The sequence below is a fragment of the Rhododendron vialii genome, chromosome 11a (genome assembly GCF_030253575.1).
Source record: "Rhododendron vialii isolate Sample 1 chromosome 11a, ASM3025357v1".
NCBI lineage: Eukaryota > Viridiplantae > Streptophyta > Magnoliopsida > Ericales > Ericaceae > Rhododendron > Rhododendron vialii.
The window spans coordinates 34383213-34397796 of record NC_080567.1 but is presented as its reverse complement, the minus strand read 5'-3'; the positions used below and the strand labels follow the sequence as shown (position 1 = coordinate 34397796).

The following is a 14584-nucleotide window of genomic DNA, read 5'->3' as shown; positions in this document are numbered from 1 at the left end:
CCATATATGCCTACGGTACCTCCAAAATCATACTGTTTGTTCGAGCCTAAGGGCAGTGCACATGTATTATACTATCTATTATTACTATGACTATATCAAAAGGGAGGACTCCTCTTGGTGTGAACAGAGCTGCCATGCCACCTTAACTTTCTGCTCCCCTCTTTTGTACTTTCACGTCTCAGATTTCATTAGAAATCAATCTCCATTGAAGATTTCCACTTTTCTTCTCGCATAATACAATTTGCACACGCACCCCGTATACCCAGGCGTCTAGTGCGCATATATGTGGATACATGCAATTTGGTTTTTCAATTCTTAGCTAAGCCAGAAGACCCCTCTTGGTGTGAACAGAGGTTATGAAGCCGGGTCACAATTTAAATTTCCTAAACTACCCTTTAACTACCTAGAGAGACTGCCATGCCACCTTAATTTTCTTCCCCCCTCTTTTCTACTTTCTTTGTTTCACATCTCAGATTTCATTACCAATCAATCTCAATTGAAGATTTTCACTTTTCTTCTCCCATAATACGATCTGCACAAGCGTCGTGTAGGCCAGGTAGACACACATATATGTGTGGATATATCCACAGTTCGTTTTCCGATTCCTAGTCAAGCCAGAAGAACCCTCTTGGTGTGAACAGAGGTTATGAAGCCGGCTCGCAGCTTTAGTTTCCTAAACTACCCTTTAACTTCCTAGAGAAACCGCCATGCCACCATAATTTTCTTCTCCCCTCTTTTTCTACTTCCGCATCTCAGATTTCATTACCAATCAATCTCAATTGAAGATTTCCACTTTCCTTCCCGCATAACACGATTCTCACGTGCATCGCGTACGCCCAGGCGCCTAGTGCGCACATTTGTGCGGACATATACAGTTCGGTTTTTTCGATTTTTAGTCGAGCCAGACGACATGCTGGTACACTGACAGATTTCTAACATAGAGAGCAACCAAACTGACGATAATGATCGAAAGATTATGTCTTTTTCCGAGTACTTCAGCTGCAATTCAATTGAGTGAAACAAAAAAGAAAAAAACTACCTTTGGATTGTCTCTGGTGCAAAGGTCGGCGAGGACGCGGTTGAGCGCATCGAGGTTGCCGGTGCCGGAGGCGGTGGCGGGACCACAGAAACGGATTGGCTGCGATGTGCTCGCCATGTCACCCCCTCCCAAAAACCCTAGCCCAGCCTTGGACACATCGAAGCGCTCAGATGGAGGAGGGATTGGGCCTGCAAGTATAGGAGGAGCAGCAGCAACAGCTGTTTTTCTTTCTCTTGCTCACACACACTCTCTCACTCTCTCTCTCTCTCTCTCTCTCTCTCTCTCTCTCGCCGTCGCGCGATTTTATTGGCCCTCTCTCTGTGGTTTTTCGCACTTTCTGATTGTCGGAGTAAAATGGGTGGGTTTTTCGCACCTTCCTGGTCCGCTTTTCCGAAATTACTTACGAAGTCGTTAATAAAAGGACCGTTTTTTCGCGGACAAATATACCCTTCCTAATGACGACCCCGGTTTTCTCAGTCGAGGTCGAGGGCAATGTTATTGTCAAAATGGTACACTGAATATTCATACGAGTTGCCACATTCTTTCGTTCATGGCGCAATGGTTATGTATTTTTTGCAAACCCAAATAAATTGGACTAAGACAGCACGATGGCAACTCAATCGTCTTCATTGGGGTGCGGTGTTGTACTTAGACGGTGTCATGCATTTTAACACCAAGATGTAACATCATTTCGTACAAGACGCAAAAGTTATTTCTCCGAAAACAAAATGCTGGATGAAGACAGTATAATGTTATGTTATTCTCAAATGGTTTCATGTTATTTCATCTGATGTGCACCGTTGTTTCGAGCAACGGTTATTGTCAAGCTAGTTATGTTTTGGTGCTAATAATTCATGTAAATAGTTTTCATATAAGGTTATTTTATACGTAACACGCACATAAAGTTATTATATTCGGTTTGTGACAAAACCCAATTTTCAACTACGAACAAATATAACTTAAGGTAGCACATTTTCTGCATATCTCTTGCTATTTATTTTTTCAGTGATCTGGGAGTAAGAAAACTTGTGTCTTATTGCATTATGTATATATTAGACGGACAATTTAGAAATTCACTAGCTTGAAGTAACGACAAGGTATCAACTTGGCATGAGGGGGAATCCGAACAAACTAAATTAAACAAAACATATGATGTGAGCAGAAAAATTCAATTGAAAACAAGCAAACCAAATGAAGTCTCAAACCTTTTAGTGAGATTGATCGTATCTCCTAAACTACTAAATTTTTGTTTTGTTGTTTTGTTCTTGCGCCATTAATAGTGCAAATTTTGTACATCAACTTTGATTTTGAACTTGTTGAGTCAAATAACAAAATTTGTTTCACATACGAATGGAGATTGACTTATATGATATCCCGAAGACTTTAGCAAACAAGATAAGAATTGAAGATGGTTATGAGTAGTCGCGTTTGTGATAATTTTGATGAGGATTAAAAGAAGTTTTTGTATTTGACCTGGACAACAACTATACCAAACTATTCTCACATTCAGCTGGCTCAAGTTCCGTTCACGTGCGTTTCGTCTTTAATTTGAATGGATGTTGATGGTTGGGCTTAAAAAGTTTGTCACAGTTGAGTACAAATCTAAATAGCAATGGGGACGAAAGTGAAACTTTAAGTCCTTAATTATATACTTTGGGCAACATCCCTTTCCCCTTGATAGCCTGGAATTTGAGTTGGTACTGTGCAGTGAGCTGCACAACATCATACTGCATACTTCTGAGTCGCCGGATCGTACATCTGACGGCTTGAATTTTATCTCGGCAATCAACGATCGAGAGTCATTCATTATTGAGATGAGATCTGAGTCGTCAAATACATAATCCGACGGCTCAAAGGTGCGCACCATAATACTGCGCACATCACTGCACAACACCATCCCAATTCAGATAGCCCCTTGTTAGGTTTTAATATGGGAGTTAGTGATTCTCCCACAATTAATTTTTGGATACATAATTTATCTGCGGAAGGAATAAAAAAAACTAAAAGTCATGATAAAAAACTAAAGATAGGTCATTAAAGACAAAATAATAGAAGACGGACAATTTGTTTAAACTTATTTTCGTCTTTATAAGAAAATTTGAGTTTAGATCATATATTCGTAATGTCTTGATTTGTCTTGTCGAAGCAAACTATTAATTCTAGTAAAATATTGCAGTAAAATTAATAAATGTGAAAAAAAAAATTTTTGAATGGAGGAAAAAAATAATCCTCACTTCTTTATTAGCCAAATTGGCCCGGTCCATAAGGCCACAGTTGAAGGAGAATTTTTTGGATGCAAATAGAGTACAATTCACGTGACATCTAAATATTCATCTAACTCGTCTAAACGTATTTTAAACCGTCTGAATCTAGAGACCAAGAATGAGAATAGTGAGTGATTGGCTGAAGGGTTGTTTCTTAAATTAACCCCTCTCAAAGGGGCGGGTTCGGCTCCTGTCCAGTGAGGTTTACCATTCAGGCCGGCCTATTTCAAGCAAACGTCGAGTTCGTTCAATGATCGGATTCGTCCATATTGTAGATCTCGTCGAGACGCAGAATCGCGTCAAAAATTATATCCATCCGATATTGTTCAATACCCGATAGGAACACATTTATTTTTGAGAAATGGATGAAAGGGGTTCCAATCCAGTGTAGGTATGTTTTTTTTTCAAAATAAATTGATTACAATAGCATATTGAATGATATCGGATGGATATGATTTTTGACAGGGTTATACGTCTCGAAGAGATCTACAATATGGACGAATCCAATCATTGAACAAACTCGACATTTACCGGAAAAAAGCCGACTGGCCCGGACTGGACGGTAACCCTCACTGGACAGGAGCCTAACCCCAAAGGGGCCCCTGTGTTAGTACACGCCGTTGATACTTAAGCTCGGGGTGGTCCTATATTCCTCCCATCTCTTGTCTCAGACAGACAAGCTTTCCGTCCCACCGTCGTCTCTCTCCCTCTCTCCAAAATCGCCATGTCCATACTCCTCCGAGCCCTACCCATCATATCCATCCGTTCCAAACGCCTCTCCCTCCCCCCGCTCCCTCTCCTGTACTTCAACTTCCAAACACTTACCAAACCAAATACTTGTCCAGTAAGTAGAAGAACCAACCACTCCGCTTCCGCTTCGCTAACTCCGTTTACTTCCTCAGAGAAAACCCTAAGTTCTACCCCTAGATTACCGGAAACACCCTTCCAAGAATGGGTCAGCAGAACTGGGCTGTGCGGCGAATTGTCTGAAAGCGACGTGGGTAACCGGGTCAGGCTCTGCGGGTGGGTCGCGCTCCACCGGGTTCACGGAGGCCTCACTTTTCTCAACCTTAGAGACCACACTGGCCTTGTGCAGGTTTACAAGATGAAAAGAATTCCATTTGATGTTCTTTTATCAATAATACTCTGCCACGAATTTTGGGTCATATTTAGCACTTTTTAGTGTTCTCAAAAGATTGTCCCAATTAGAAAGTAATGGTCAAAAAGTGATGAGTTTTCTCTTTTACATTACTATCAATTACGTTTTGAAAGTAAGTACATGCCATGATGTTTTGAAGGGTAAAAAAAAAAAAAGAAAAAAAAATGATAAGTGCAATGATGACGTTCTCTTAATAAATACTTAGAAAATACTTAGGGACCAATGAATAATGAATTAGGACGGAGGGAGTATTATCTCATTTTAAAGGATTTTTTTTTGTTAGCATGATATTTGGAACTATTACGCGGTCGTACTTTGAAGGTTTTATTATGTTGTTTCCTGTTTAAACGAGTTTAGTATTCCCGTTTCTTACTTCATTTAGGTGTCTTGGTCACGGAATTTACTTTTCTAACACGGTATAAGAGCTACTACAGTTTTAAAGGGTGCGGTGGTGGATTAGCTTACCAATTTTGAACCATACCAACTGTATTTACGTTTGAGAAAGTAAGTGTCGTTCTGGAGGGGTGTTTTGTTGTCAGCTTGTAGGGCCTTTTTTTGGTAGTAGTATTAAGTTGGAAGTGCTCCCGTTTTCGAATTGTCTTTTTAAATGCAATTGTTGGCAATGTTGCACTATTATCAGTGATATCATATAGACTTTAGAGTTGACATTGGCATTGCCTACTTTCAGGTTACCACACTGCCAGATGAGTTCCCGGATGCTCATTCTGTTGTAAATGATCTGAGGCTCGAGTTTGTGATTGCTGTTGAAGGTGTTGTTCGGTGTAGGCCCAGCGAGTCAGTCAACAAGAAAATGAAGACTGGGATGATAGAGGTAAATGCCAAAGTGTTCCATAAATGCAATCAATGTTAGGACCCATGGATACGAGTCTATGTCATAGTTCACGTTTGTATCAAGACAATCATTACTTCTTATTGATTTCGTTTTTCCACTCAACTATGTTGGTAGCTTGGTTTCTATTCGATACCATAGGCCCTCTTTCAGCTCGAATGTTTTATATCCATTGAGAAATGTGAGATGCAATCAAATAGTTGGTCTAGTTACCAAACGAACGGTGTTAAGAGCATAGATACCTATCCTGTATTGGTCAGAATTGTGTGACTAGCTGTCTGTTTTTGCAGTTTGTGTGGTACATACCAGTACTCGTAGGCTGGCCTGTCTGAAAGTTTGTTTTTATTGTGCTACTGGTACAGCAAGAGCTGTACAGACAGCGTGTACAGCGGGCTTTTGGGCCCGTCTCGGGTCTAACAAAGATAATCGGAACAGCTCATTTTGTTCAAAATATTTTTTTAAGGTCCCTGTAAAAAATCAGCTCCATCCGATATCGTGAAGGGCGTTTATGAAATGTCCATAATTGCTAAATTTTTAGCCTAAATTTTGAAGCAAAATTGGACGTTTTGTAAACGCCCTTAATGATATCGGATGGAGCTGATTTTTTATGGAGACCCCCAAAAAAATATTTTGAACAAAATGAGCGGCTCCGATTATCTTTGTTGGACCTGAGACGGGCCCAAAAGCGCGCTATACACGCTGTCTGTACAGTACTTGCTGTACCAGTAGCATTTCTGTTGGGTTATTGTTTGGTGGCCCAAAAAAGACAAAAGGATTGAATCTGGGCTTAGCATTTTTTGGTGGGCAAAGTAAACTGAAAAAATTATAAAAGGCACCTGATAATGGTGAGGTAGAAGTGAGGAGCATCATGATAAGGCTTTATCTGTTTATCAATTGGATTGTGCTTTATGTATTTTTTTACCCGTCTTTAAGTCTTTTCCTCATGTTTTAACATTATTTTGGTATGCATGTTAGGTTGCTGCAGAGCATGTACAAGTATTGAATGCCGTGAGATCTAAATTGCCTTTCTTGGTTACTTCCTCAGATGATGCAAAAGATTCTGTTAAGGAGGAAATCCGTTTGAGGTAGCTTGATTAAAATTGAGCTCATCTATGCTAAGAAATCTTTACATTTGGCATTTGTCCATGGTGATGTTTTAGTTATTTACCTGTTTGTCAAGCTCATATAAGTACCTCTTATTTGGTTTCTAATTTATTTCTTTTTTCCCTCACCTGATAACTCAAGCTTAATGTTCATATGTTTATTATACTCTTTTGAACTGAAAAGAAACTATACATAAGCAATCAGCCTGTTTATGGTCACAATGACCCACGTACGAGATTATTATAGTTTCTCTTCCTTTTAAGACTTAAGAGTAGTTTGAACTTTGAACTGCTGAGACTCCCCTTCCTCTCCCTGCAGAAGGGTCGACCTCATAACAACCGGTTATTTAACTAAGGTTACCCATAAATCCTTTAGAATTATACAAGTGGTATTCGGACATTGGAGTTTACCTTTCAGATTTATCGTCCTTATTCTATAAGGTTGCTACTAGATTCTTTACTCTCCTTTCCACAAACTATTTTGAATCATTTTAGGATACCTCTAACATTGATAGATATGCTTGTCCATGTTTGTGTTCGTTTTGATGCCTGATTCTATTATTACTATTGATTAGAATGTATTAAATGCATGTTACTAGATATCGTTGCCTTGATTTGCGCCGGCCACAAATGAATTCCCACATAATGCTGCGACATAGAGTGGTGAAACTCATTCGAAGATACCTAGAGGATGTACATGGTTTTGTGGAGGTACTGTACTTTGAATTTTGAATTCACCTTTTAACTTCTCTCTTGAATATAATGCTTTCAGTTTGCTTTTATTTTCTACGTTCATACTTCATTTTGACCCTGTCCTTTTTCATGGTTATAAGGTAGATTGAGACTCCAATACTCTCTAGATCTACTCCAGAAGGTGCCCGAGATTACTTAGTGCCTTCAAGGGTTCAGGTACATAATGTTCCCTGCTGTCACTTGGCTACTTATTGCTATCAGGGCTTGCAGATCTGATTCACTCTACTGCATATTTTGAAGCCAGGAACATTCTATGCTTTGCCCCAAAGTCCACAACTGTTTAAGCAGATGCTAATGGTCTCTGGTTTTGATAAGTATTATCAAATAGCAAGGTAAGTCCTTTTTTTTTTTGAATGGATACTTAGATATAATTTGATTGCTGTGCTCCTTTCTCAACTGTGCTCAGTGATTTCTGTATTCTACCAATATATTTTTTTCTTTCCTGCTTTGATTTTATTTTGACATTCTCTTGTCTTCCCTTTCTTTTTCTCTTTACCTAAGTGATCTCTTCACAGCTTTAATTTCTGTTAACAATGTGTAGTTTTTCTTGAGTGCCTATTAATGGTTGTGCTGATGTCAACAATCAGCAAGATATCCTCCAAATTTGTGGAAGAAATGAGTTTAGTTTTCGTCCTTTGCAGATGTTTTCGGGATGAAGATCTTAGGGCAGATAGACAACCTGAGTTTACACAACTGGATATGGAGATGGCTTTCACTCCTCTGGAGAACATGCTGAGGCTCAATGAAGATTTGATTAGACAGGTTAGAATGTTTGTTGCAAGGTGGTTAAAATTTTGATATAACTAGATGCTGAAGCACTCTGATAAAAAATCAACTGATACGATAGAGAAAAGGATAAGTATGAGAGCGAGATACATGTACCAGTTGCAAGTAAATGTTCTCGGACAGTGTTCAGGCTATCAAGTTGTAAGGAATCACCCATGAATTTAGATGAACTTGGAAATCATATGATGTGCTTGCTTCTATGATGCACTGACACGGACACGGACAAGGGAATTCTAAAAAAATGGGGACACGGACACGGCGGGGGACACACCACATGTATATTTATTTATTTGTTTATATATATTTTTTCAATTTTTTTCCAAATTTAAATGGCAAAATGTGGACAAAAGGAAAAATTCATAGTTCCAATACCATTCAAACAAAACAAGATATCCATAAGTTCAATACAACCCTATTGAAAAATTACAATTTGACCCCTGAATTTTTTTTTAAAATTTACAGTTTGACCCCCAAAATTTTTAAAAATTACAGTTTGACCCCAGTTTTTTTTAAAATTACACTTTGACCCCTGCCGTGTCCCCCCTAAAAAATTTATATTAAATTATGGGACACGCCACGTTGCGTGTCCTGTACGAGTCCCCGAGGTGTCCTCACGTGTCCCCGTGTCCGGACACTGCGAAACGTCGACCTCTAGAGGTGTCGGTGCTTCATAGGCTAGCTTTTTCTGAACATTTTCTTTATGTGTTTACGTGGGGGTAAAGTGAAACCTTTTCTTGTCGATTTACAACTTTAGACTTCGAGTAGGGGTTGGCTAAGCCTTTGCTCAACTTGAAGTAGGGCAAGGCCGATCTGGAGATATGAATCCCCTCAATTTTTTGGTCATAATACCGTCTGTGACTACCCATATTTATCATAACGAGAATGGGTTTCCAGTTTAAGAATAATAAGATTTTCATGGTATACAACTATATGAGCAGCTAAGGAAAAACTTGGCCAAGTTAGTTCAGTTTTTATGTGGGCATGGAATGAATCAGCATTCTCTTCTTTTTTTTTTTGTGATAGGCAATGAATCAGCATTCTTATATCAAATGTTTTGTATCTTTTGATGGCTTTTCTTAAGCTGATTCTGGGTGGAACCAGGTCACTGATCACTGGAATTCTTCTTGGACATGGTTAGGTTTGGGTTAGCTTTGCTTTGGTTCTGAGTATGTCCTTAGGACCCTAGGTTGAAGCAAGGAGAAGAGTTCAATCAATTTATTGCATCTAGCAAGCTTTTCAAAGCTCCAAAACCAAGGTTTTACTTAAAATATGTAGCATGCACTAGATTATTTAGCCGGATCTCTATTGCAACAACTTGTGTATCGTGCGAATCTATAATTGAAATGACCGGGCCAAGTTCTTTTTGAGCATAATCCATTTCAGCTTGGCTCAGGCTTGTTAAGTCAAAATGAGCTTCGCTTAGTGTCTGACATCACCTTTTGAGCCTTCAAAAATTATTGAGCTTGATTCGTAGTTTTGTAGGGAGCCAAACTTGTTAGTGCATGAAGCTATCTTAGCTTACCAACAGTTAGTGTACACAGTTAGCACCTACATTGTGAGACAGTCGAAACCTTATTGCATCAAGATGTTAAAGACATATTATATATGTCCTACTTAGTTTAGTTCTGTGTTGCTGTTCCTGAAATGTCACTGCCACATATCACTAGTTCTGCTTAATGTAGGTTTTTCTGGAGATCAAAGGTGTTCAGCTACCAAATCCTTTCCCAAGGATTTCATATGCTGAAGCAATGAGTCGATATGGTTCAGACAGGCCAGATGCTCGTTTTGATCTTGAACTAAGAGACGTAACTCTCTCTCTCTCTCTCTCTCTCTCTCTCTCTCTCTCTCTCTCTCTCTCTCTCTCTCTCTCTCTCTCCTGATCTATTTGTTCATGTGACTACAAACAACATATCAGTGCCTATAAGGAGGAGTTTGAATACGATTTCCAAATCAGTTTGATGTTGATGAGCAAATGTTCTTCGTGGTTTGGTATTTCTTGAAAGAATACCTACGTTTGTTGTCTTTGTGGCAACTGCAGGTATCTGATATTTTTGCAGACTCCTCATTCAAGGTTTTTACAGATACCCTGGCAAGTGGGGGAGTTATAAAGGTGTTATGTGTGCCTTCAGGAGTAAAAAGTTATTCAAACACAGCCCTTAAGAAAGGTGATATTTACAATGAAGCAATCAAATCTGGAGCTAAGGGTTTGCCTTTCCTTAAGGTCTTGGATGATGGTAATGAACGAAAACAGGCAATCTCAATTTTAGCGAAGGGATTTATATGGCTCACAACTCACTGGGTCTGTAATTTTGCTTATAGGGGCTATTGAGGGGATTCCTGCACTAGTATCAAGTTTACATCCGTCAAAAAAGGAGCAGTTACTAACACGATGCTCTGCTGGATCCGGTGATCTTATCTTGTTTGCTGTGGGTCACCATGTCTCAGTTAATAAAACCTTAGACCGGCTACGGGTGTATGTGGCACATGAGTTGGGCTTGATTGACCAGGTAAGCTTGTATTGTGCCTTCAACATGGAAAGTTTTCGATCCCCAGTTATCTCCCTTTCTCTCAAATTGTTTTTTATTTTTGGTTTCCGGTATGTAGGCCAGGCATTCAATTCTCTGGGTGACCGATTTCCCGATGTTTGAATGGAACAGTTCAGAGCAAAGGCTTGAGGTCTGTCTGTCTAGCTTGTTAATTGCTATGGAAAAGAAGTGGTAGTTTCCCATACTATGTTGTGTTTTGTATTCTGTGTTTCTTTTTAGGAAATTGAAATACTTACATTTTTTTATTCGCAAACAAGTATGATTTGCTGTATTGTCATTGCGGAAACTGTTAGCGTGGTTCTGTCTGTAGTCAAGAAGAATCTGATGTTTAGTTTTTCTTTTTGAGTAAAGTGGTACTATATCTTACTCTTGCTCGTGGTGTTTTTTAAGTCAATAGTGCTATTTTTCTAGCATCTGCTGAAGAGGGGGAAAAAAACTATACCCAGTTTAGTCTCCATTAATGGGGCCTGGGATAGGTGCTCCGATTCATTGCCCTCATGTTTGAACGAATAAGCTCAAGGTTAATAGCTTGAGTTTTGACCACTGAACCAGTGGGCCCCTATTTTTATCTATACATCTTCCCTGTATTGTTGATGCTCTGCATCGTGAAACTTTTGTTCTATTGCAGGCTTTGCATCACCCTTTCACTGCTCCAAACCCCGAGGATATGGAGGATCTTTCCTCTGCTCGTGCCTTAGCTTATGACATGGTTTACAACGGAGTTGAGGTATGTGCACATGGTACTTTATTTGCTAATACATTTAATTGTTTGAAGGTTGTCATCAGTTCCACATGAAATTCAACTTGCTCTACTTGGTCGGTGTGGTGCTATCAGATTGGTGGAGGAAGCTTGAGAATTTATAAGCGTGAAATCCAAGAAAAAGTTTTGGAAATTGTTGGCATTTCCCCTGAGCAGGTGAGGGGACTCTTCAGGAGCTGGTAACTACTAATTATTAATTCCAGTGCCTTTGTTTTTACTGTAACAGTGTATTTTCTTCTGCAGGCCGAAGCAAAGTTTGGCTATCTCTTGGAGGCTTTGGACATGGGTGCTCCTCCCCATGGTATGAAATTCTACCCTTTCCATGGTTGTCATCATCTAACTAACAATAATCTTCAAGCATGTTTTGTTATATTTCGTCCATCCTGTATGATGTATTTTTCAAGTTATATTTAACTATGCCATGTATCTACATAGTTGTTGACCTTGTGGTTGATGGTATGCCATCACTTTAGACAAAAACTTGAAGCCACTAAAATCTCCATTGGCATGGAAGTAAATGGTGATATACTGATGTGTAATAGAAAGCCACCTATAGCTTATGGAGATATTGAACTGTCCTCATGTTTTTCATAAGGATTTGTCAATGCTAGGCCCAACTGCTCCTTGCCATAGTCTCTAGGAAAAGAGATCGTTTTCCACCCTCAGAATTTTTCTGGAATAACATTTATGCCTTGCTATAAATTTCACATGACCGTACTCAGATGCATTGCTGGTCTGGGTGGAAAGTAGTGCTTTACCTTGTTATCAAAGTATTGATTTCATACTCCACCTTGATTCTTTCAGCATGGGCATGGATGGTAGCCAATCAAGTGGCAAGGCAGAATTTTGCTTTCTGCTTTGATAGCCATTGAAGTGGGTTGGTTAACTTGGATGCCTTGATGGGTTTATATAGAGTATCTCCTCATTGATATGAAGATATCTCAAATGGAAGCCATGCATTTGTTAGCTCTGAGATTTGTTTTGTTGGGTAATTGGAATTGTTTCTGTTTTAGTTACGAAGGGCTGTATTTACTTTCATGCCTTGTTTCTTTTACCGGACAAATAATCAAGTGATAAATGACCTATAATCCTCTTGGATTGATAGTATTTTATATCTTTTATACCATGGAAACACAGCTGCAAAAGTCCCAACCAACCACGGGATGTGGTCTTCTTAGAATTATGATCATTTGACGTTTTAATCCGAACAAAAAAAGGGGCCTCAGAACAAAATTTACTGACCCTCTTTTAGAGCTAAATCCACTGGCCCTGTCTCTCTCTGGTGCAGGAGGAATTGCTTATGGGCTGGATAGGTTGGTAATGCTGTTAGCCGGTGCTATTTCCATCAGGGATGTCATCGCTTTCCCAAAGACGACAACCGCCCAATGCGCCCTTACTCGTACACCCTCGGAGGTGGATCCTCAGCAACTGAAGGATCTTTCGTTCCAGACTATCCAGTAGTCTTTCCTAGTCATATTACTAATCATTCTCTCATTTGGGATGCTCATCAGTCGGTTTCATCACAAGTATTTTCATTTGGGGTTCAGTAGCTTTGCTATGTTTTGCCCAGCGACAGTCTTGAGGGAAGAATTTTGTTTAATTCATAAAACATTTTCCTTTCTTTTGTAGTGTTTTGAATCCCTTTTTGGTGATTGAAGCATAATATTCAGATCACAAGTTATTTACGTTTTTACATTGCACTCTGGAATCAGTTGCTGTGGACGGGTTCCATCCTCTTTATTGATATGGGAACAAAAAGGCCCTATTTGGTGTTTGGACATGAACTTTCTCATTCTTATATATTTACTTTATTTGTTCAAAAATGAGAAGTTTAAGGATCTTTTTAGTGAACTGTGTCTCTGTGGTTGATAAGGTTTGTACAGTTTCCAAATGCAACCATCGAGACCAGGAATAACTCCGAAAGTGTTAATCGTTTTTTCTTTTATCGGCGAAAATAAGTTTTTTTTGGAATAGTTATTAGCACATTGAAAGAAGAAGAGTTGAACTCTTGACCTCATTTCTCCTAGAACCAAAGTGTACTCTTGATGTTGTGGGCCAAAGGCCTCTTGGCACTCTGAAAGTGCAATTGCCATATCATTTTAGATGTAACTCAACTTAAATCAAAATTCCTTGGAATTTTCATCTCAGCAAATTATGTATGCTGAAAAGATGAAAAACAACCGGCAATGTCCAAACTCCAAAGTTTTCTTAGGTGTCAAATGTTTTTACAACTTTCGCTTCTGAAGGACCAAAATGGGAATAATCTGGCTTTCATAATAAGAAAACAAGCATGTCAAATTATACATTGAGGAGATTCTGACTTTACTAACTGTGAATATCACATCAATCCATGTGCGGATTATGCATACATTTTTCGTACTTATTCAAGGAAAATTTCCTAATTTCATCGCAATCTTAAAAGCACGAAAAGTACCGGGGGCTATGTCCTTTATTTCTCTTTGAAATATAACTATTACGACATCTTAGATGCGAATCCTGTAAAAGGCGCATATTCGTTGGAAGTTTCCTTTATGGATTTTCTAAAAAGCTAAGGACCTTACTTCCTAGTATTTATTTACATGTGTTTGAGAAAATTATTTTTCCCGTCGAGGTCGAGGTACACGATAAAGGGTAGAAAAGACAACAGAGAGGGGGAGGGGGGCGGCCGCGATGGAGGAGGTGGTCGCAACTTACAACAATGGGTAAGTTTAGGTGCTGGAAAATGGTGGTGAGCAGAAGGAGGCTTTGTTAGGCTATTGGTTTAATATGGTAATGCTAATAGGTAAGAGAAACAGTCACGATTTTCATGTACTTCTATCATATAACAACTGCGACATGAAACGCCAATGTGATCTCAAAAGTCACAAAGGAGGTTTCTGGATGAGTATATATGACTTTTATTTTTTCTTTATTTTTTTCTTTTTGTGAAGAGAAATCACCAGATGTCTTCAGCAGAGGTTGATCAATGCATGTGATCTTTCCAATTTATATTCGTTTCTTGACCTTGAAAATTCAGTTTATTTTTTTATTTTTGTAAACATTTGAGTTGTTTAAGTGGAGAAGGTGAGCAGGGTTATAATTCCACAACAAGCTGGTAGTCCATTGCTCCAATTGTTTTTTTTTTTTAAATTAACTTTTCATTTGTGAGTACATGTTAAAACGACTTGCAAAATTCTGGTCGATGCCCTGAGACATTCTTCTTAGTTTTTGACATTACAGTTTGAATTATATATCTTTGAAAGACGGCAAATTTGGTATTGAAGAGCTTGAGTTCCGTTCACTTGTCAAAAATGTTGCGCAAAGAATTTCTCAAGAACAATGAAT

The 14584-nt window shown here is 38.9% G+C and overlaps 2 protein-coding genes across 2 annotated transcripts in view; one reads left to right on the top strand and one right to left on the bottom strand.

Moving 5' to 3' along the window:
- The window catches only part of LOC131307813 (serine/threonine-protein kinase TOR), a 44349-nt gene extending 42929 nt beyond the window's left edge, over positions 1–1420 (bottom strand). The window contains exon 1 of the mRNA XM_058334505.1: positions 1040–1420. Within this exon, the coding sequence (XP_058190488.1) occupies positions 1040–1156 (117 nt within the window). The 5' untranslated portion in view covers positions 1157–1420. The remainder of the gene's footprint in view (positions 1–1039) is intronic.
- A 2501-nt stretch (positions 1421–3921) lies between these two features.
- LOC131307814 (aspartate--tRNA ligase, chloroplastic/mitochondrial) lies at positions 3922–13044 on the top strand. Its single transcript, XM_058334506.1, has 15 exons — positions 3922–4399; positions 5151–5294; positions 6288–6397; positions 7015–7126; positions 7253–7324; positions 7409–7500; positions 7810–7930; positions 9637–9759; positions 9993–10188; positions 10274–10461; positions 10559–10630; positions 11129–11227; positions 11336–11416; positions 11504–11561; positions 12549–13044. The coding sequence occupies exons 1-15, from the start codon at positions 4028–4030 to the stop codon at positions 12719–12721; spliced, it is 2013 nt and encodes a 670-aa protein (XP_058190489.1). The 5' UTR covers positions 3922–4027; the 3' UTR covers positions 12722–13044.
- The last annotated feature ends 1540 nt before the right edge of the window (positions 13045–14584 follow it).